This window comes from Tauraco erythrolophus, chromosome 2, assembly GCF_009769465.1.
Source record: "Tauraco erythrolophus isolate bTauEry1 chromosome 2, bTauEry1.pri, whole genome shotgun sequence".
In the NCBI taxonomy this organism is placed as follows: domain Eukaryota; kingdom Metazoa; phylum Chordata; class Aves; order Musophagiformes; family Musophagidae; genus Tauraco; species Tauraco erythrolophus.
Window position 1 is genome coordinate 15,868,468 of NC_141466.1, and position 20,799 is coordinate 15,889,266.

Sequence of the window (20,799 nt, forward strand, 5' to 3'; positions counted from 1 at the left end):
CCAGGTATAAAGATGCTAGTTACATGCTTTGCTGGCAGTAATAATGTGCATTTTTCTCATCAAGATATAATAGCCCATATTCATCACTATAAGGGCTGACCATTTGTCTATATGTATTTCTGTTGCTCTCAAAGAAGTTTGAAAGATGAATCCACAGTTTGAAAGGTGCTCTGATATACACTGTTGTTCAGTACTTTAGGGTTGTGAACTACTGGAACAGGCTGCCTAGGGAGGTGGTGGAGTCCCCATCCCTGGAGGCGTTTAAAAATGTGTAGATTTGGTGTTGAACAACATGGTTTAGGGACCCTGACAGTGCAGGGTCAATGATTGGGCTCAGTGATCTTGAAGGTCTCTTCCAACCAGACGATTCTATGATTCTATGATTCAGGTAGGGAATTGTGATAGAGTCTGCTTTTCTGTTACTCGTTACACTGCTATTTTTCTCCTCATTCACAGTCTTTTCCCTTGCAGATCCTCTCCCCGTGCTGGACTTTGGGATGAAGGAAACTGCATTCTGTAAGTAGGTCTATAATATAAATGACAAAGTTAATAAATGATCTCTCTCAGAGTTTGGATTCCTAGTTCTGTGCCAGGATGCAGTTTTATGGAAGAGATGCCCTTCAAAATAACACATTCTTGATCATTTACAGGTTTTATAAACCTTCCTTTTAAAGTTCGGTTTCTAAAGCCCATAAATACTTTTAATCTGAAGAATTCTTGAAATTTAGGTGAAAAATCCAAAGGCTCAGGTGAGTGCTAGTATTTGTTTGGCCAATTCTTTAGAAGGAACAAAAGAAGAAAAAGAGACACTTCAGTGTTTTTTTCCTTTGAATGTCCTGGTTTATGGGATGTTACAGTGACACCTGGTGGAAAATAGTGTTGGAAGGCTGAGAAAAATTTCCGTGTAGTAGGACGAGATATTCTTTTGAATAATGTATTTAATGTTGTTGTTTTATTGACTATCTACATGGCAGTAATGGCTAGAACCCCTTTGTGCAAGGTATGCACATGCTACACGCGTATGAATGTGCAAATTCTCACTTACAAGAGCTATCAGAATCAGTAATTGCAAATCTTTCCAGTTATAAAGAAAAGATTAGTTATGTGTATTTGATAGTAGCCAAATTTCCTGCCCAGGAGCCAAATGCCAACTTTCAGATGCACCTTGATTACATTCCTCACCAGGATCTTAACTTGATCCCTCCTCCCCTCCCACTGCTCCTCCGTATACACCCCCAAACAAGACCCAAGACACATCCTCAAAATAAATTAGTTCCCCAAAACTAAAACAAAACCCAAAAGTGTTGAATAATTAAATACAACTAAAATTTTTTTTTTAAGATTGAACTTAGACATATTTGTTTACCTGGCCTACACCTAAACTAGTAATTTAAAGCCATGACAGGCAGCATTCCTAATCCTGAGTGACTACACAGATAAACAGATAAAGGTGATAGAGGAGCCGACAAGGAGGGGTGCCATGCTCGACCTTGTGCTCACCAACAGGGAGGGACTGGTGGGTGATGTGAAACTTAAGGACAGCCTTGGCTGCAGTGACCACGACACGGTGGAGTTCAAGATCCATGGGGCAGCAAGGAAACCATTCAGCAAACTCTGTACCCTAGACTTCAAGAAGGTGGACTTCGGCCTCTTCAAGGACTTGATGGGCAAAGTGCCGTGGGAGGCGGCCCTGGAGGGACGAGGGGCCCAGGAAAGTTGGTCCACATTCAAGGAGCACCTCCGCCAAGCTCAGCAGAGGTGCATCCCGATGAAGAACAAGTCGGGCAAAAAGACCAGGAGGCCTGCGTGGATGAGCAAGGAGCTCCTGGACCAACTGAAAATGAAGAGGCTAGCCTACAGAGGGTGGAAGCGGAGACAGATAGCCTGGGAGGAATACAGAGAAGCTGTACGAGTGACCAGGGATCAAGTGAGGAAGGCTAAAGCCCTGAAGGAATTGAATTTGGCAAGGGATATAAAAAGCAATAAGAAAAGCTTCTATAGGTATGTAGGGGACAAAAGGAAGTCCAAGGAGAACGTAGGCCCCCTCCGGAAGGATACTGGTGCTCTGGTCACCCGGGACATAGAGAAGGCTGAGGTACTCAATGAATTTTTTGCCTCAGTCTTCACTGATAAAGCCTCTTGTCTTACCACCCAAGCTGTGGAAAGAACTAGCAGGGACTGTAAGGATGAACCACCGCCCACTGTACTTGAAGAGCAGGTTCGGGAACATCTGAGGAACTTGAAGGTGCACAAGTCCATGGGACCTGATGAGATCCATCCGCGGGTCCTGAAGGAACTGGCAGATGAAGTTGCCAAGCCACTGGCTATTGTATTTGAGAAGTCGTGGCGGTCTGGCGAGGTCCCCGATGACTGGAAGAGAGGGAACATAACCCCCATTTTTAAAAAGGGGAACAAGGAGGACCCGGGCAACTACAGGCCGGTCAGCCTCACCTCTGTGCCTGGCAAGGTCATGGAGCAGATTCTCCTGGGAACCATGCTAAGGCACATGGAGAGCAAGGAGGTGGTCGGTGACAGCCAACATGGCTTCACCAAAGGCAGATCGTGCCTGACCAACTTGGTGGCCTTTTATGATGGGGTGACAACATCGGTGGACAAGGGTCGACCAACGGATGTCATCTACCTGGACTTGTGCAAAGCTTTTGACACTGTCCTGCACGACATTCTTCTCTCTAAACTAGAGAGGCATGGGTTTGATGGATGGACCACTCGGTGGATAAGGAATTGGCTCAATGGCCGTACTCAGAGAGTAGTGGTCAACGGCTCGATGTCCATGTGGAGACCGGTCACAAGTGGCGTCCCTCAGGGGTCCGTGTTGGGCCCGGCCCTCTTCAACATCTTTGTCGGTGACGTGGACAGTGGCATGGAGTGCACCCTCAGCAAGTTCGCCGATGACACCAAGCTGTGTGGTGCCGTTGACACGCTGGAAGGGAGGGATGCCATCCAGAGGGACCTTGACAGGCTGGAGAGGTGGGCCCGTACCAACCTCATGAAGTTTAACCAGGCCAAGTGCAAGGTCCTACATCTGGGTCGTGGCAATCCCAGGCATAAATACAGACTGGGTGGTGATTGGATCGAGAGCAGCCCTGAGGAGAAGGACTTGGGAGTACTGGTGGACGAGAAGCTCAATATGAGCCGGCAATGTGCTCTTGCGGCCCAGAAGGCCAACCGCGTCCTGGGCTGCATCAAGAGGAGCGTGGCCAGCAGGTCGAGGGAGGTGATTCTCCCCCTCTACTCTGCCCTCGTGAGACCTCACTTGGAGTATTGCGTCCAGTTCTGGAGCCCCCAACATAAGAAGGACATGGACCATTTGTAGAGGGTCCAGAGGAGGGCCACGAAGATGATAAGAGGGCTGGAGCACCTTTCCTATGAGGACAGGCTGAAAGAGTTGGGGCTGTTCAGCCTGGAGAAGAGGAGGCTCCGGGGTGACCTTATAGCGGTCTTCCAGTACCTCAAGGGGGCCTACAAGAAAGATGGGGAGAGGCTGTTCAGGAGGGCCAGCTGTGATAGGACAAGGGGTAATGGTTTTAAAATAGAGGGAGGTAGATTCAGGTTGGATATTAGGAAAAAATTTTTTACCATGAGAGTTGTAGAACACTGGAACAGGTTGCCCAGAGAGGTGGTGGATGCTCCATCCCTGGAGACGTTCAAGGCCCGGTTGGATGAGGCCCTGAGCAACCTGATCTAGTTGGAGATATCCCTGTTTGTTGCAGGGGGGTTGGACTAGATGACCTTTGAAGGTCCCTTCCAGCCCTAACGATTCTATGATTCTATGATTCTAAACTGTTAAACTGTTCGAGTTGTCTGTGGCTGGTTTCAGTCCCTGTCAGCACGAGCCCAAATAACATCTAGGAACAGTCTGGGAGCCAGTAAACGCTAGGAGCCATTCCCTATAGGTGTTTCCGTTGTGGCTGAATTTTCCTCTCCTAGAGGATGAGTGATTTTTAAAGCGTGGATGTGAGTTAACTTATGCTACCTTCGAGAGTATGGGCATGGGAACATTTAATTTACTAGAGACTAAATCCCAAGGGCCCTAAATTTCCTAAAGATCTATCCAAAGCACCAAGTGTTCTGCCTCAGGAAGAAATTGCATCCTACAGCTGCCTTTCACCAGATTCCTCTTCAGTTTTGCTGCTCATGTGAACTCTGATGAAGCTTCTTCAGTCAAGATGAGCTGGATTAGCAAAAAGCTACTATTTAAGCAGTCAGACTAAACTGGCTTATTTTGGCTGGAGTTAAGGATTTCCCTCTTGAGCAGCTTTGCTAGTGGGCTGGAGGCGGGGCTACATCCTTCTGGAGCAGAGAAGGGACAAGCAAATGGGGCAGTAACTCCCCCTCACCTGTGTAGCTGAAAGCCCTTAGCTGAAAGCGAAGCTCACCTTAGATGAGTCTTACTCTTATCTAGGAGTTCTCTTGAGTGAGACAGTTGAGATGATAATGCACAAGCAAACTCTCAAATGCTTCCCAGGACAGGTGGAAAAAAAAAAGGAAGGAGCCTGCTCCACAAAGCCTTTCTTGTCTTCGACCACCTTCGAGCCATGTCCTTGGCAATATCCATCGGCTTTCTCCAGCCCGTCTTACTCTTTGCTCCTGCCTCGGTGCTTTTAGCTCCTTTCACCTATCATGCATGGGCTGCAGCACAGCAGCACATGGGACTGTGCTGCAGCCTGAATCAAAGAAAACAGTATCAGGTTGATGTTAACCAGTTCATTTCTGTTATTGCTGGGTTAGTTTTAACAAGATTCTCAGCCTGGTTTATCACATGACCTTAGGAATGTTTGCTTGGCAGGTGAGCGGGGCTTGGGAAGGTGAAGGAGCATTTAGGTGTGGTGGGAAAGCAGATTCCATCTTTAAGCAGCAACGACAGGATGTGTCAGCTTAAAGTGATCATTACAATGTTATGCTATTTACAAAATAGCACATTTTATTTATAATGTGTAATATACATGCACAAAAATTACACAGCATTTGTTTTTACATACATATGTGTATGTAAGTTGTATCGATTTCCTATTGCAGTTCACAGAATGGTTCTGTGGATAGCTCTGTTGTGCAACAGAGGTGTGCCACAGACTGGGAGATGGATGTATCTAAAACTTGAATTCCCACTGACCTTTTTAATGTGAGACTCCAACTTTATGTGGGATTCTTCACATCTTTTAAAATCAGATACACATTTTTTCCATCAGCTTCAATTTTCTTCCACAATCTGGGCACAAACTTACTAGTAGATTTGTGCTCATTCATGTAGAGATCCCCCTAGCAGATTGGCTTTGGTTAGTCTGTGTCTATTTTGCAGCAGAAGATAGATAGGGGTCTGTTTTGAATGGTATTTTGGTGTGGAAATGGAACATTTGGAAACAGTCATTGAAATAGAGAATTAACATTTTTGTACTGGCTGGAATGAGCTGTAGTGTTCTAACAAGGTTATTCACCATCACAAATAAATTTTCTTAGTTGTATCCACTTGAAATATTTAGAAATAGCTTAATCATAGTAGAAATGAAGATCAGATCCATTTTCTCTCACTCTTTCCCTGTTTCCGTGTTGCTTGCAGCACCTGATTAAAAGCATTGCACTTAGTTTCCTCTTTGCGTTAATGATATTTATGTAAGGAGATATGCCGACTTTCATTGGTCAACTCTTTTGTTTCAGTGGTTTAATGAGAAACTATGAAATAGATGTTGTGCAATTTCAACAGAAGTGCTCCAGGAAGCTGCGAAGTTATTGAAGGACCAGAGTGTAAACAAGGATTTAAAAAATATTTGATAAACTGAAATGCAGGAATTTCACAGTCGCGTCTCCGTCATCTAGCCTAAAAGGAGCTTGTATGGCCAAGTCAAGGAAAGAATCTGCCAGATGAAACCGTTTAAGTCATGAGGAATATTTGCCTGTGGGACCTCCCGCTAAGTAGACTTGCTGCTTTTTATTATGTATGGATTTCTGCAGTGTACTCTACGTACTTAAAAAATTGCCAAAACTTATGCACAAGTAACCTGGTAAGTTCTGAAAAACTGTACTTAATCTTTTGAAACAGATGTTTGTAAGAATTTTCTGTTACGTGTCATTTTTTTTCAAAATTATTTTAGAAAATACATCTGTGTAAAAGAAGAGTTTGAGATCTCATGTTTAACATTCGAATTTGTGGAAACTGGTAAGGGAAAATCACATTAACCGGATTGCATGGGTTTTCAGTTTATACTTTCTTTATATACCTATGTTCCAACAGCTTCTGAAATTACTATAAATGCTAAAGACCTTGGAGGGGTCTCTCTGAAGGAGAAAAACTCTGTTCTTTCAGTTTATTCACTTTACTTATCAGTTTCTATCTAGTCTGTCACTTTGCCTATACAAACCTAGGAAAACTGTAAATTCATAAGAAGTTGACTGGGAATCTGTGGCTTGCACAATTATCCTGAAGTAGTTTCAGCTTCTTTTTTAAGTCACCAGTACTTTAAATTGTGGGTATTTCTTTAAGTACTAAAGTAAGTGGTTGGATCCTTAATCGTATGCTTTCTTAGTGTTCCTTTGAGTAGTCAGGGGGGATTTATTATTTTTCCTTCTACGGATGCACAACAAAGATAAGCAAAACCTCTCAAATCCAAACAATATTTCTGCATTAGGTTTTCAAGAGTTACCTCCTTGTTTCTATTTGCCTGAAATGTTGTTGTTTAGAAGACCATGTACCTTTGCTCTGCTCCCCAAGGACATTTTGTGCCTTGGGGTTAACTAACTGTGGAAACCTACCGCAGAGGACTATTCTGCTCCAGTTTTATTTTCATACATTTTTCTGACAGTTCCTATAAAACTATTTCTGACTCTTGCACCAGTGAAAGAGTTAATTGCCTTCCCTGATGGAAGCTTATCATGCAATAATAACTTTAATGAGGATCCTTTGATTTAACCTTAAATTAATTCAGAATAAGAAATAAGTTGCTCTTCCTCTCAGCTTTGAAAGACAGGAAAATCACATTCGTGTTCAGTCAATGTATTGTGTAAGGGATTCAGATGAGAAAAATCTAATCTTGGAGTATGAGAGCTGTAAATCTTATTTTTTGCCTCCAGTCTACTTATTGTGTTCACATTTGCTTTGTGACACCTTTGATTCTTACTATTGTCATGATGTGCCCAGTGTGCTGAAAATTTCTTCCTGAAAGTTGTTTTATTAAGGGTACTCTTGCCTGTTTGCGGGACAAAACTTAAGACCTAACATCCAGCTTCTCCAGGGTTGTTAGATACATACAAAAATCATTTGCACTTCACAGACGGTGACTGGTTTTGCACACTTCGAATGACGTGAAAAAACAGGCACCTCAGCTTGAGAGCACTTTTGGCAGGAAAGGAAGAGCGGTCACCATATGGCTGTGTAAAACCTCTTCAAAAGGAAGCAAGACAAAAGGCATGTAGCTTGAAGGAAGGTCTTTCTGCTCCCCAGAGGTCAAAGCCTCTTGGCTTTGTCTTTTATGCCCAACATATTTATGAAGAATTTTTACTGGTTCAGAACCAGAATAAAGAGATGAAAGCCAAATTCCTACCTGAGATAATTTAATTAACACCAGCTGATTGTGCTAACGTCTTTGATGGTACTCTGAAATTAGTTTCAAGTGAGAAGCTACTGGTGTTTCAACACCAGATTTCTACAAATAAGGAAACATTAGTGACAGAAAATTTGTTTTACAAGAAACTGATGCTTTAATATATTTTAATCAAATAATTTTGGGGAAACATTTTGTCTCTGTAAAAACGCATGTATTTCTCTTATAGGAAGGAGAACTTGGAATTACTAACCTTTGCAATGTTAGTGACATCACTGGAGCAGTGAGTAATGATTTACTTTGTTAGTTACTGGCATTTTATGTTACTACTATTTGAATAAAATGGATACAATGATCATCTTGTCAAAGACTTTACATAAATGTGCATAGTTGCCTGTCTGGCATAAGTCTGTAGGTTGTGTGCTTAGATTTGGCTCAAATTATTAAAGACACAATTATCTTTTATGTTTAAAGAAAATATGTAAAGGGCATGGATCTCTGCTGGGAGTCATGTTCAAGTTTGTGATCTATAAAGTTCATAATCACTTGTTTTTGATAAAATCAGTCAAAACTAGTGTTCCTTCCAAAATGCAAATCATTAAGACTGTTTTATTCAGCTGCCTTTATACAGTTAAACAGTTTATTTTGTTTTCTCAGTTATTTGATGGGAGAAAGCTTAAAATAACAATTGTCAAAAATTTGGAGTTCTGCAGGACTTCAAATGGCCGTGTCTATCATGGGGGTGTCTTTAGCTTAACATAAGCTTTTCATAGCAGCATTCTTGTGAGGACTTTACGGATGTTCTTCTAGTTCAGATCTCAAATGCGATTCGAGCTGGCAGTTGTACATATATTTTCAAGAATCGTGGAGAATTCAGCCACCAATATTTTCCAGAGACTAGTGGGAAGCAGCCTCTCAGCAGCTGGTATGCAGCGAGGCCGGGTCATTTCTGATGCCGGGACCATAAAAGGCTGTGTTGTCATGACAGTATATAGCCAGGTTGACTCACCTATTTAGTTTACTGTGTATCTTTGCTCAGTGTTATCAAGTCTTACTATTTTGTTTTGTGAGGCTTTGCAAGGCTCAACGTCAGAGTCTCCTGCTTCCAAAGCCGTTCCCTTCCAGCTTCCTTTTAAAAAGAAAAAAAATGCATGACCATTAAGAAGTGGATGGGACAGAATAAACAAGTGAGGTCCAGTATGAAATCCAAACCATGTAATATTTATTACATCTTTGAAAACTCATAGTCTTAAAGCCAATACCTTGCCTGTTGGAGAGCGGGGGGCTTGTGTTGAACTGCTTTCCACTACGCTTGGCTGTGCCATGTACTGCACAACTGTTACTTCTCCACAGAGAATAAGTGGTAAAACAAAGCTGGGAGAGAGGGAGCACTGGCCACACACATCATGGCTGGCTCAATGACTCATTTCCAGAGCAAGACTGAACATGGACTGCCTTAGCCAGGGCTCTTTCTGCTCCTGGAGCTGTGCATCAGCCCTTTTCCAGGGCCTGTGGAAAGCTGAGCTCTTTCCTCAGGTGATAGTCACAGTCTACTCAGGTGCCCTGCAGTCCTTTTAGTGGTCTCAGTACATACGAGGGTGTCAAAGTCTTTACCAGACCTCAACATGTGCTTGAACACCTAGTGTTTCGCACAAACCAGCCTTTAAGAACGATTTATTTTTGCTTCTGTTCTATATTTGATTTTACGTTGAGAAGGGCGCTATGCAACATAACCCCATTACTGTAGCATCTGAGTACCTGTCATCTTTGGTATATTTAGTATTTTTGTTACAAAGTGCTGTAGATGCCTGTCTTACTGGTAAGGAACCAGGGCACAAAGGAACTAAATGACTCAGTCACACAGCATGTTTTACTGCAGCTGGAAATTAAGCTGTTGTCCTCACCTTTAGCACTGGAGTATCCTTTCTCTATTGAAATGTGATTTCAAAGTCCTTTTCAAAGCCACTGTCTGTCTTTGCAGTGCACGCAGGGATGTCAGTTTTGGAATGCAACGGTGCAAATCAATTGCTCATTGAAATGTGTGAGTATTGCCTTAGCCTTGGCTCTGTAGCACTTGTCTCCAATCCATCAAGTACCTTACGCAATGGCAGATGTGGAAAGCCTAACCAGAGCATCGTTTCTATGAAAAGATGTGACATCCATATTTTCTCTCAGTACGGTTGTAAATTCTCTCTTGGGAAGTTAATAATTCTTGCTGTGGGAGTTACCTGTAACAGTAAAAGTTTTCAGTGTTTGTCAAAATGTGGAGACATTTCACAGCTCATTAAGCTCAGCCACTCACCCAGAATTTCAGGCAGTGAGAAAGAACTAGTGCTTTTCAGGATTCTACTCTACTGGGGTCTGTCTCAGAGCTATATGCAGATGTAAATGAAGCACATGGTCTTTACTAGATTGATTGCTTTCTTTTACTAAATCAGACGGAAAATTTTTAAACTGTTCTTTTTTTTCTGGACCTCTTGAACACCTCAATGAATGAAGCTCATTCATCCTTGGCGTCATTTTAATGTTGACTTGCCGGTTTTTCAAGTGTGGGATTTCCTTCTTTCCTTATTCTCCAGTGATAAGGTTTTACAATGTACTTTCACTGTAAGAAACTTCTAATTAATTGACATTATATGTCTGAAATACTCTGTGATTATATTTGTGCTAATGTTACATTTTATTAATTTGCTTCTTGACAGAACAAGACATACACCAGAGGATGTGAGGTAAGATACATGCTATCAGATCAATTAAAAAAAAAAAATCACAATTTCAGTGATTACTATGTCCATATAGTGTTAAGAAAAATAGTGTAGATACCCAAACTTATCAATCCAGGTCTAACTGTTTTGTGCTGCCTAAAGCTGAAGAATGAGTTAAGTACCTGAATCTTTACTTTCCAGTGTGATGGCTAAGGACGTGTTTGCACTGAAAAGTGCTGTGTAGCAAAGAACATTGCTTCAAAGAAAGCAGATTAATCACATCAGTATGGAATGTGGTACAGACCTACTTAAACTATGTTCTAGGCTGTCACAGGTGTCTTATTCTATCCAGTTTTTCATTAATGCCATCAAAGATGAAGCAGAGAGAATGCTTCCTAAGGCTGGTGTGACATCAGCTTGGGGAGAAGTGGAAACAAAGAGCAGGAGCTAGAGACAAAACAGACCTTTAACGGAGTAGAGAGTCTGAATGAAGTAAAATGCAATTCAGTAAGGGTCAATGTATTGCATGTTAGAAAGAGATCTCAAATGAGGAGTACGTGGTCTGTGTTGCAGATAGACTGGCATTTACAGTGATTAAGTATGAGGCAATAAAGTGCTGCTAAAGAGACAGTGCCTGAGGCCCTTCTACCATGACCGTAGGATGCAGGATGTGATGGGGATGAGACGATTGAAGGATTGTGTAGGGGACTGTTGAGGCCTCAGTATGAATATTGTACCCAGATGGGGGCAACACACTTCAAGCAGGTGCTGGAGGAGTTGGAGGGAATCCTGAGTAGAACACAAACCCACTGGCAAGCTGGTAATTTGATTGAAAGGATTGATTTTTTCAATGCTTTTTAATCTGTGAAACTGTGACTGTGACAAAAGTTTTAAAATATGCTAAATAGTGGTTTTGGAGTGTAAGAACAGTCCAAGAAGTAAACAAGATACTTTTGTAGAAACACAAAATTAGTAGGGGGCATTATTTGTTGTTGGATTTTGACAGGGTTTTTTTTGCTGTCTGGCCATACAATATGGCAATTAAATTCACAGTTAAATGCACCAGGTCACTGTATGCAGAGGATCAGGTCATAGCAGACTGCAGGGGAAAGGAGGGAGAGTAAGAGCAAGACTTTTCCTTTGGTGTAAGCTCAGCTCTGTCCCTACACCTTGGGATTGAAACCTGGTAGTATTACTGTTGTTGGATATTACCTCTTACCTAGGAACAGGGGAGTGTCACTGAATTAGGTGGGAATATTCACAAGAAAAGGCTACAGAGTCTGGCTCATACAGGGGCAGTTCTGATCGATGGAGAATATATGAAGATTTCTCATTTACAGGCAGAGCAGGTGGCAAATTTCCCTCAAAATTTCTAAGGCTAGGAGCTTTAGTAATCCTCTTACCTCAAGCAAAAATTGGATTTATGGTTCAGACAAAGATCAGAAGAAGAAAGAAAAACATGACGAAAAACAAATGGTCAGAAATGTCTGAGTTAAATGACGTAGGAGACACTACGAATCAGCATGTAGTCTGGGGACACTATCCCCTACAAACTAAACAAATCTTGGTTGTAAACGAAAGCTCCAGTGTACAGTTGATAACTGATGTCTGCTAATACCAGGATCTTTGCCTGCTAACAGTCATGATAATTCATTTGGAAATACTTTATTTCTCTGAATAAGAAAACATTGGAAAAAACTTTACAGGTGTTTTCACTTGACACTAAACGCCTAGATGTGAGAGAATGTATATAGGAATATATTGCTAAGCAAGTTCTAAATCTGTCTCAGCAGCAACTGTGTTGTCTGAAATAACACACCCTATCAGTTTCCATAAGGTGCTGGAAGTGTATGTCCTAGAATCATAGGAAGAGCAATTTAAAAAATTTGCTCATAATGAATTGCTTCTGAATAATCTAAAGGGTAATTATCACTTGAAAGGTGGCTGCTGTAGGAAGCAAACTTCAAGATTTTATAGGCTGAATGAACTTGAGGAATAAAGTGAGCCCAAATAAAATGCCTGTCTAGAAAAGCTCAAACCATCACTTCTCAAAAGTTTTAGCTTTCCAGGAGACGCAGTCTTACATGTGATTTTTAAACTACTGAGATCCACCTGGAAAATGTTACTACCTCTTCTTAAGTTCTCTGCCGATAAAGCAGGATAACACTATATCTATGTTCTCTACCTAAACTGAAAACTGAGGAATTTTCTGTTCTTTGGATGTGAGTGTGGAGATCTCACTGCCCTGGGGTATTTGTTATGTTTGCAGCTTGTAGACACGACTGTACCAGAAGGAGTAGCTACCAACAAGGAGGTGTGAACTAGGCATGCTGCTCTGACAAATTACTAATTTCAACTATTTTGAAAATTGACTGGAAGTACATTTGCAAGAATGTGCCTTATAGGCACATAGGAAAGACACGAAGTGGGAATGGCTGAAATCCAACATGAGGCATATAGCATTAAAAAGTCAAAAAACATTGTCAGTGAAGTCTATTTCCAACTTTAATGTAGCCTCATGTTTGTACTGTCCACAAAGGGACAGTGTTAAGGAGAGAAACCATAATTCAGTGCCCAGTGGACTGATGGAAAGGGTCTCAGGAAGCTCTTTGGAGCAAGTTTGTGGTACTGCTATTTTTTAGAATGAATGTAATGATTTCCACAGGGTTTGTATATATTCAAAATGTCCACAGGATTTGTCTGTATTTAAAATATGTCTGCATAATTCTAGGAGGAAGTTTGCCTTTACACAAAACTAACCAGTGAGTTCTGTACCCTACACAGAGAGTCTCCTGTAAGTTTGGCTGTAGCCGTGCGGAGGATGCATATGGAATAGAAGCACAGACTAAGTCTGAATAGAGTCCTAGGTCTGATTCACAGTCTGATATATTCAATTTTAAGATTATAGTCTTATTCTACTATCTGAATTTCTTTGAAAATATAAGAATGTCTTGAGTGTTTTTACTCTTCAGAAAATTACCGCTCCTCTTTAGTCTTTTAACAAATACAATGAAATTAACTTTACTTTACAGTAAAACTCTTTTCCCTCCCTTTCAAGGACATGAAATTTTTGTAATCCCATCTCAACTGCTGAAGATGATACTTTGTCAAGACCTATCTCCTACCTTGAAATCACTGCCAAAAGCTCCTGAGACTTACATGGGAAAAATTGGGCAAATAGAGTCCTATTGAAATAGGCTCCTTGAAAATCTCTCCACAAGTCTCCCTTGGAGACATACCTTCTCTAGGTTTCTATTCAGCAAAATTTTACTAAGTACCTGTAACTAAAGTGCATTTACCCAAGCACAGACTTGTGGTCACATTTGCTTGCATTAAGCTTGGCTTACTTATCAAACTGTGTTTAAAATGTCACGTGATTTATTCAGCAACATTTCCAATATAGTCTTTTCTGTGTTTTCACTGGCTTCACAACTTTCAGGTGTGTGGGGTAATAGGCTTTTACCCTTAAGGCCCAGAGATTGCCATGAAAGGCTTTTTCTTACTGTTGTATTGTATTTTCCCCTCAGATTACTTGAACAAGCCTAGAGCACCATTTGCATCTACCATTGGAAGCCACAGTGTCACATTAGGGTGGAAGCCAGCTAACATCACTAGGGTGAAATATATTATCCAGTGGAAGTTCAATCGGCTCCCAGGAGACTGGAGGTATACAGAGGTAAAGAAGGATGCTTCCTTTTATTTTTAAAAAATGGGTTCTTGGTTTTATTTATAATCCAGTCCCATTTCACTGGAGGAAAAAAAGGGTAATTTCTTAATAGAGAGCAATCATATCAAAAACCACCTGAGGAAAGAAAGTAATGACTAGATTTTGAAACAGAAGTGGCTGTAATCTGCTGCTGAATTAAGTGGCTCCTTTATCTTTTTCTAGCAGTTGGCTAAGATTGGTAAAATATTTTGAGATTCTCAGTGTACTTGCAGGGCACTGGTTGTGTTTGTCATCTCTGCTCTTCACTTTATTTTAGAAAAACATTGGATAATAAGTGAGGTGCATGAAAGAGGTTTACAAAATCATGAATAGCATGGAGAAGCTGAGAAGTGGATGATTGTTCTCCATTTCCTCCAACATTGAAGGAAACATGCAGGTAGCAGCTTCAAAACTAGCAAATGAAGGTATTTTCTTGCAGAATGTGTAGTTGAAGTGTTCAGCTGTTTCCTAGTACATGTGGATGTTAAATCACTAAATTTAAACTACTAAATATTAAAATTACAAGTGGGGTTCAAAAAGTGACTGGGTAAATTAATGAAAGGAAAAATTAGGTTCTACTAAATGCAAACACTGCTATTGTTTCATGTTGAGCCATGCTTACAAAATGCCAAGACTTATGGCATTTCAGAGAAATATCACTGTAGGCTTTCTTTTTTTTAAATACCTTTCCCTAGAGATATTTTTTTCAGTCCTTGTCAAAGACACAATACTTGGCTAGATAGACCTTTATTCTGACTCAGGTAGGTAATTCTCATATTACGTTCTTTTGCGTCAACTGTACACTTGTTATCTTGCCATCATGTCTATTGGACAAATTTACAGAGTACAGCAAGTTGGTGCCACAAATCAAAGGTAAAGATAATTTGCTAAGCAGGAAGTTCTTCTGAATTAATCATTGGTGAAATAATGGGGAACAATTAATTCAGACTATACATATTTCAGAGTAACTAAGAGCCTTTGGATCTTAAACCTGCAGTATATAATCTCAACAGTTTAAAATACATTGCCAATAATATGTTATTTTAATTTTTTTCACCCTATTCTTCACATTTACCATTATATGGCATTCATCCTTCCTTTCATCCACTCATTGTTTAGATTTCATAGTGTGTTCTGAAGAAAAGAGATGAGAAAAAGATCTGAAAGGATAGAAAATTGAAGTCTATGGTGAAAATAACTCCCAGAATTTCCTCTTATTTAAACTTAGGATGCTGCACTTTAGTATCCTGAAATATGTACGTTGTTTTGTGTGACCTCTTTTGCCCTGATAACACCTTATGTACTTACTGCAGATGGAGGAAAAAGAAAAAAAGGTTGTGTCTGTGCATTGATCTAGGTAGTATCTGAAAATTCATATACAGTCAAAGACCTTCAAGCCTTCACAGAGTACGTGTTTCGAGTAGTTTGGATCATTACATCTCAGCTGCAGCTCCGTTCTCCATCAAGTTCCAGTTACCAGACACATGCTTTTGGAGGTAATGAATTGCATTACTAATTGCATCTTTCAAGACCATATCAGAAATATTTAAGTTTCCTTGTTGTTTCTGTCACAGAAAGCATTGATGCTTAATCTTCAGAATGATGTATGTGTATGTTGTCTGCTGGGTAGCTGCAGAAGACCAGACTAAAATCCTACAGACTCTTTTTGTTTGATTGAGAAGACTTAGGGCTGCTTCTTACTTTCAGTTTTAAAAACATCGTCAAAATTGTGAGGGCATGTTGGATACTTTTGTGCATAATTATGCATGTTAAATTTTTGGCTAAAATACTCATTTTCCTGGCCACTAAAAAAGTTAACTGTTGCTGAAATGTTATATATATTTATTAGTTTAAATGAATCAACAGATACGAAACCTGAAAATGTACCTAAAAAAGAAAAACAATTAACGTCTTAAATGCCATCTCAGAGTCAGTTATTTCTGTCTCTTGCAGCTCCTGCAACAGCTCCTGTCATTAAAGATATTCAGAGTTCAAGTCCAAACACTGTTGAAGTGAGTTGGTCTCCACCACTTTTTCCCAATGGATTGATTGTTGGATATAACTTGCTCCTGACCAGTGAGAATCACAAACTGCTGAGAGCCTCAAGAGGGCATAGTTTTCAGTTCTACTCCACCTTCCCAAATAACACTTACAGGTACGAAAAAAAAAGATAACTAACATGGTCAAGTATCCTGTAGCACTTCTTGCCCAGGTGGTACAGGGTATGGCTAAATACCACTTCTGCACAGTTATGCTGTTTACTTATGTTCTTGTCAAAAGCAAAGGTACCTTCCTTGAGATCTGGGAGTCATTCCAGAGGACTTGGCTGCTTATGTGGAAGTCAGATGCGGAGGAAGGAAAAACAATTTGATACAGGGCCAGCAGGCTGCGTTTTCTTAGCTGCATTTTTTTCATTTTTTTAAGCTTGTGACATGTTTTCAGTATATTCAGGGAACAATAAAGCAGTCCTCTCTACTCCTTTAAGCATCTGGAAAAATTCCTTCATTTTTACTAAACACGAAGGCCTGCATTCTGCTTGCACTGTTAAACACAGATCTTCCTTTGAAATTAAATTGACTTGCTCTTCTGATTCTGAAACCTCATTTTGAATTTTAATTTAGAAGATTCTGTTGTTCCACTTTTGGAGAACATTTTTTACGGATTCTAGTTGGGTTTATTTTCGTCATAAATTTCCCAGCACATTATATTTAAGTGAGCGTTTTCCAAAAGTCAAGCACTTCTGTAGCAGCTGCTCTACTTAATAAAATTTTCTTAGGTAACCTTTCAAAAGAAACCTGCAAACCAAAACTTGTCCCTTTGGTCTACCGTAGGTTCCGTATTGTGGCAGTTAACAAGTTTGGTGCTGGACCCGCCGCCGAAGCTAACATCACAACCCCGCACTCCAAAGGTACGAGAGCAGGAGAGTCTTTATCGCTGTCTGTTCCTGAGGGCAAAGTCAAGTTCGCTGAGCTGCTGTGTAGCTGGCAGAAGAGAATAATATTTAGACTGTAAACAGTGCATGACAAGGAGTTGTACACTGAGGAGTCAGTAGCATATCACAGAGAGTCCTGATTTAGCTGTAGATGTTACCGAGCTACACAGCATGGTAATAACCTGAGACGCTGGTAGGCCCAAGCAAATGCAACCTAAGTTCTATTATAGATGGAAAACACTTCAGTGGCCTGAGGCAGTGACTGAGAGGGCATACTTTCATTTTCTAGATGAGATTTTAAAGCTGACAAACATATTTCTTCTAATAATATTAAATACTTATTATGAAATATTTTTGTCAAAACATCATCCGTTACCTCATGCCAAATATGTGAAATCAGATCAATTTTTATTGCTCTTTCTTGGCTGTATTTTTTTTACTGTATTAACTAATTAATAATGAAAGTAATGATACACTGTAAGTATCACTCAAAGAATTGCAGAAGTATTAATTAATTGCCAGAGAAAGGTACATGTTGAGATAGAGCAGAAGTGGGAATGAAATCAATGTTACCAGAATGTATCTTTAGAAAAGAAAAAAAAAAGATGCTCCCCTCCTCCTGAAGAAGTCCTGTTGTCAAACACCTGGAAACTCATCAACTCTAGCAAACACTTTAAATCTGTATCTGAATCACCAGTCTTTTGCTATTGGTTGGAGACATTGAGCTAATAGCTTCTCTAGTGCTTTTTAAAATATCACAGAATCATAAAATGGTTTGGGTTGGAAGAGACCTTAGAGATCATCTAGTTCCAACTCCCGTGCCATGGGCAGGGACACCTTCCACTGGATCAGGTTGCCCAAAGCCTCATCTGATCTGGCCTTGAACACTTCCAGGGATGGGATATCCACAGTTTCTCTGGGCAACCTGTTCCAGTGCTTCATCACCTTCAGAGTGAAGAATTTCTGCCTTAGATCTAATGGAAATCTGCCCTCTTTCAGTTTAAAGCCATTGCCCCTTGTCTTATCACTATACATCCTTGCAAAAAGTCTTTTTCCAGCTTTCTCGTAGGCCTCCTTTAAGTCCTGGAAGGCTGCTGTAAGATCTCTCTGGAGCCTTCTCTTCTCCAGGCTGAACAACTTCAGCTGTCTCAGCCTGTCTTCATAGGAGAGGTGCTCCAGCCCTCAGATCATCTTCGTGGCTCTTCTCTGGACCCACTCCAATGGGTCCATGTCCTTCTTGTGTTGGGGACTCCAGAGCTGAACGCAGTATTCCAGGTGGGGTCTCAGAAGAGCAGAGTAGAGGGGCAGAATCACCTCCCTCGACCTGCTGGCCACACTTCTTTTGATGCAGCCCAGGATACGGTTGGCTTTCTGGGCTGCAAGCGCACATTGCCAGCTTATGTTGAACTTCTCATCAACCAGCATCTCCAAGTCCTTCTCCTCAGAGCTGCTCTCCATCCATCTCCCATCCAGCCTGTATTTGTGCTTAAGATTTCCCTGACCCATGTGCAGGACCTTGTGCACTTGGCCCTGTTGAACTTCATTAGGTTCACATAGGCCCACCTCTCAAGCCTGTCCAGGTCCTTCTGGATGGCCTCCCTTCCCTCCAGTGTGTTGACTTCACCACACAGCTTGGTGTGTCATCAGCAAACTTGCTGAGAGTACATTCAATTCCACTGTCCATGTAGCTGACAAAGATGTTATGACTGATTTTTTTTTTGTAATAGCTCAGACACACTGATATGTCCCTATCTGGAGACTCTGCAGAGGTTTGCTCTAGGATTGACTGACCCTGAGCCATAAACATTTGCACCATTTGTGAAATGTCCAGACTGGTACATCTGACTATGTTCATTATGTCAAGCCAATTGCCAACCAACTAATTTAAGATAGAAAACAAACAAATAACCCTACCTTCCAAAAAAACACTTTCTGGGAGTGGGCAACCATCCCACCTCCCCTTACTAGTCACCACGTAGAACTTCAGCTGATTTTGGTGAATTGCACTGGCATGCACTTTCTCGCTGTGCTAACATGAACAAGAGCAACACTTCCTCATGCATCACGTTCAGAAATGGTGTTACTGCATCAGGTACTGAGCTGTGTGGATCTGAGCCCTGAGAAGAGTCAGGGAAAGAATCTGATCTCTGGGCTAAATCGCAAGAAATGCCACTGGAAAAGAAGATAGGAGGTGATATGGGCCTCTTGTAATCTACTCTGCAGAGGTCATTACTGAAATGACACGTGGTGTGTGCATCATGTGAGAGATGCATGCGGCTCAATCTGTGCAGATTACCCGGGGATGAACTAAGACAGAATTCAATCACAGTCTCAGGATACCCACGGAGGAAATGATATCTGATAGAAGACAGCTGTTTAAACTAAACAGGAAAAAAAAAAAAGGGAAAGGTTGTTTAGAAACTGAAATTGGCCAAATTCCGACTCGAAATAATGTACCACTGTTTAAAATGAAGGTAACTACCCTGTGAATCAATTTACCAGGAAATATGCAAGATTTTTCAGGGATCTGAGACTCAGAAGCAAGACTAGCTATCTTTGCCAGAGCTATGCCTAGCCCAGACAGAAGGCATTGGTTTGCTGCAGAGGTTTTGATGTAAGTTACTGGGGCCTGTATAAGCACAAAGTCAGCTTATGTGACAAAAGTTCTCCTTCTTGACTGTAATATCTGTGACTTTATTAAAAAAAACCCCATATTTTAAATTTATCAACTTTAAAGAAGATAATATTGTTCCACTATCATCTTTGTCTGTACTTGCTCCTTGAAAAAACTCACCAATCAGCATGATAAAACGCATGAAATAAACGTACTTGTTTTGCTCTTACCTGCCTCTTTGGGATAACATTCTAGTTTGACTGGGCTTTTCAAAGAGGAGGTTAAATATCCCACTTCTGTTGGATCTCAGAGTGATGTGGATGTCTTAGTGGCTTCGTTTCCTCAGGACTCCGCAGGGCCACATTTGCTCCAGCTTACTTTCCCTCACTGGGGACTCACTACTGCTGCAGGAAAAGATGGTGTGGAATTCATGTGGTGCATTTTCACCCCTGGGTGAGCAGCCAGAAGGCACTGTAATGAATAACTCTGTCCACTTTCAACACTCAAAGAGTTTAAGTTTTATTCAGTCATTGCTGGTGTAAAAATATATAAGTACATGTATAAATGTGTGTGTATATGTATATAGATGTCTATGACTGATGTATTTGAGTTAGTAACATTCCTGTCTGTGCTGCAGTCATCTATCTTACTCTGAATTTCTGTTTGTTAGTTAAGGAAAAAACGACATGGCTCTTCCTATCCAGAAACCAATCTTTAAGGAAGAGATACACAGAACATTTCCTTGAAGCAGCCCAGTGCCTGCAAAATGGCATTATACGCCACAACATTACAGGTAAATTCAGATCAACTCTCTCCCTTTCTCTCAAGTACAACTTAGACCTCTGCATTCACCAAGGACAGAATGCAGCTCACCTAGCCTTAGACAGCATCTAGCCTCCTTTTGTAGTCAATGGGAAGAAATAGGAACTTTCAGGACATGATTTGACCTGTTTGAAACGACAGGCATTGGGAAGAGACGTTCTCCCCAGTGTAACCTTTCCTTCACCAAATCTAGGCAGCTACTTCAGAGATGGACTTTTACAGAGTAGGCACCTAAGTTGAGGTAAGATGAAGCCAAAGCAGATGTTTCCTTATGATTAATGACTGTATTTTCTCAACATGAATACAGGGAAGTGAAGTGGTTCAAACTTATTAAATAATATGAAGCATCAGAAGATACTGACTGAAGAGTATGCTAGTCCGGGGCACAGAGCTCTATAATGAGGCATTTAGTAGCCTAAGTCACCAGGCAACCATGTTATCTCAAATTACTCTCCACTCTGATGTTT

At 40.9% G+C, this 20,799-nt stretch overlaps 1 protein-coding gene across 1 annotated transcript in view; it reads left to right on the forward strand.

Annotated features, from left to right (window-relative positions):
• The first annotated feature begins 5,894 nt into the window (after positions 1 to 5,894).
• The window catches only part of ROS1 (ROS proto-oncogene 1, receptor tyrosine kinase), a 76,814-nt gene continuing 61,909 nt past the window's right edge, over positions 5,895 to 20,799 (forward strand). Inside the window, 10 exon segments of the mRNA XM_086632120.1 lie at positions 5,895 to 6,017; positions 7,783 to 7,836; positions 9,535 to 9,594; positions 10,256 to 10,282; positions 13,043 to 13,118; positions 13,786 to 13,934; positions 15,322 to 15,460; positions 15,918 to 16,119; positions 16,796 to 16,872; positions 20,181 to 20,303. Coding sequence (XP_086488246.1) covers positions 5,895 to 6,017; positions 7,783 to 7,836; positions 9,535 to 9,594; positions 10,256 to 10,282; positions 13,043 to 13,118; positions 13,786 to 13,934; positions 15,322 to 15,460; positions 15,918 to 16,119; positions 16,796 to 16,872; positions 20,181 to 20,303 — 1,030 coding nt within the window.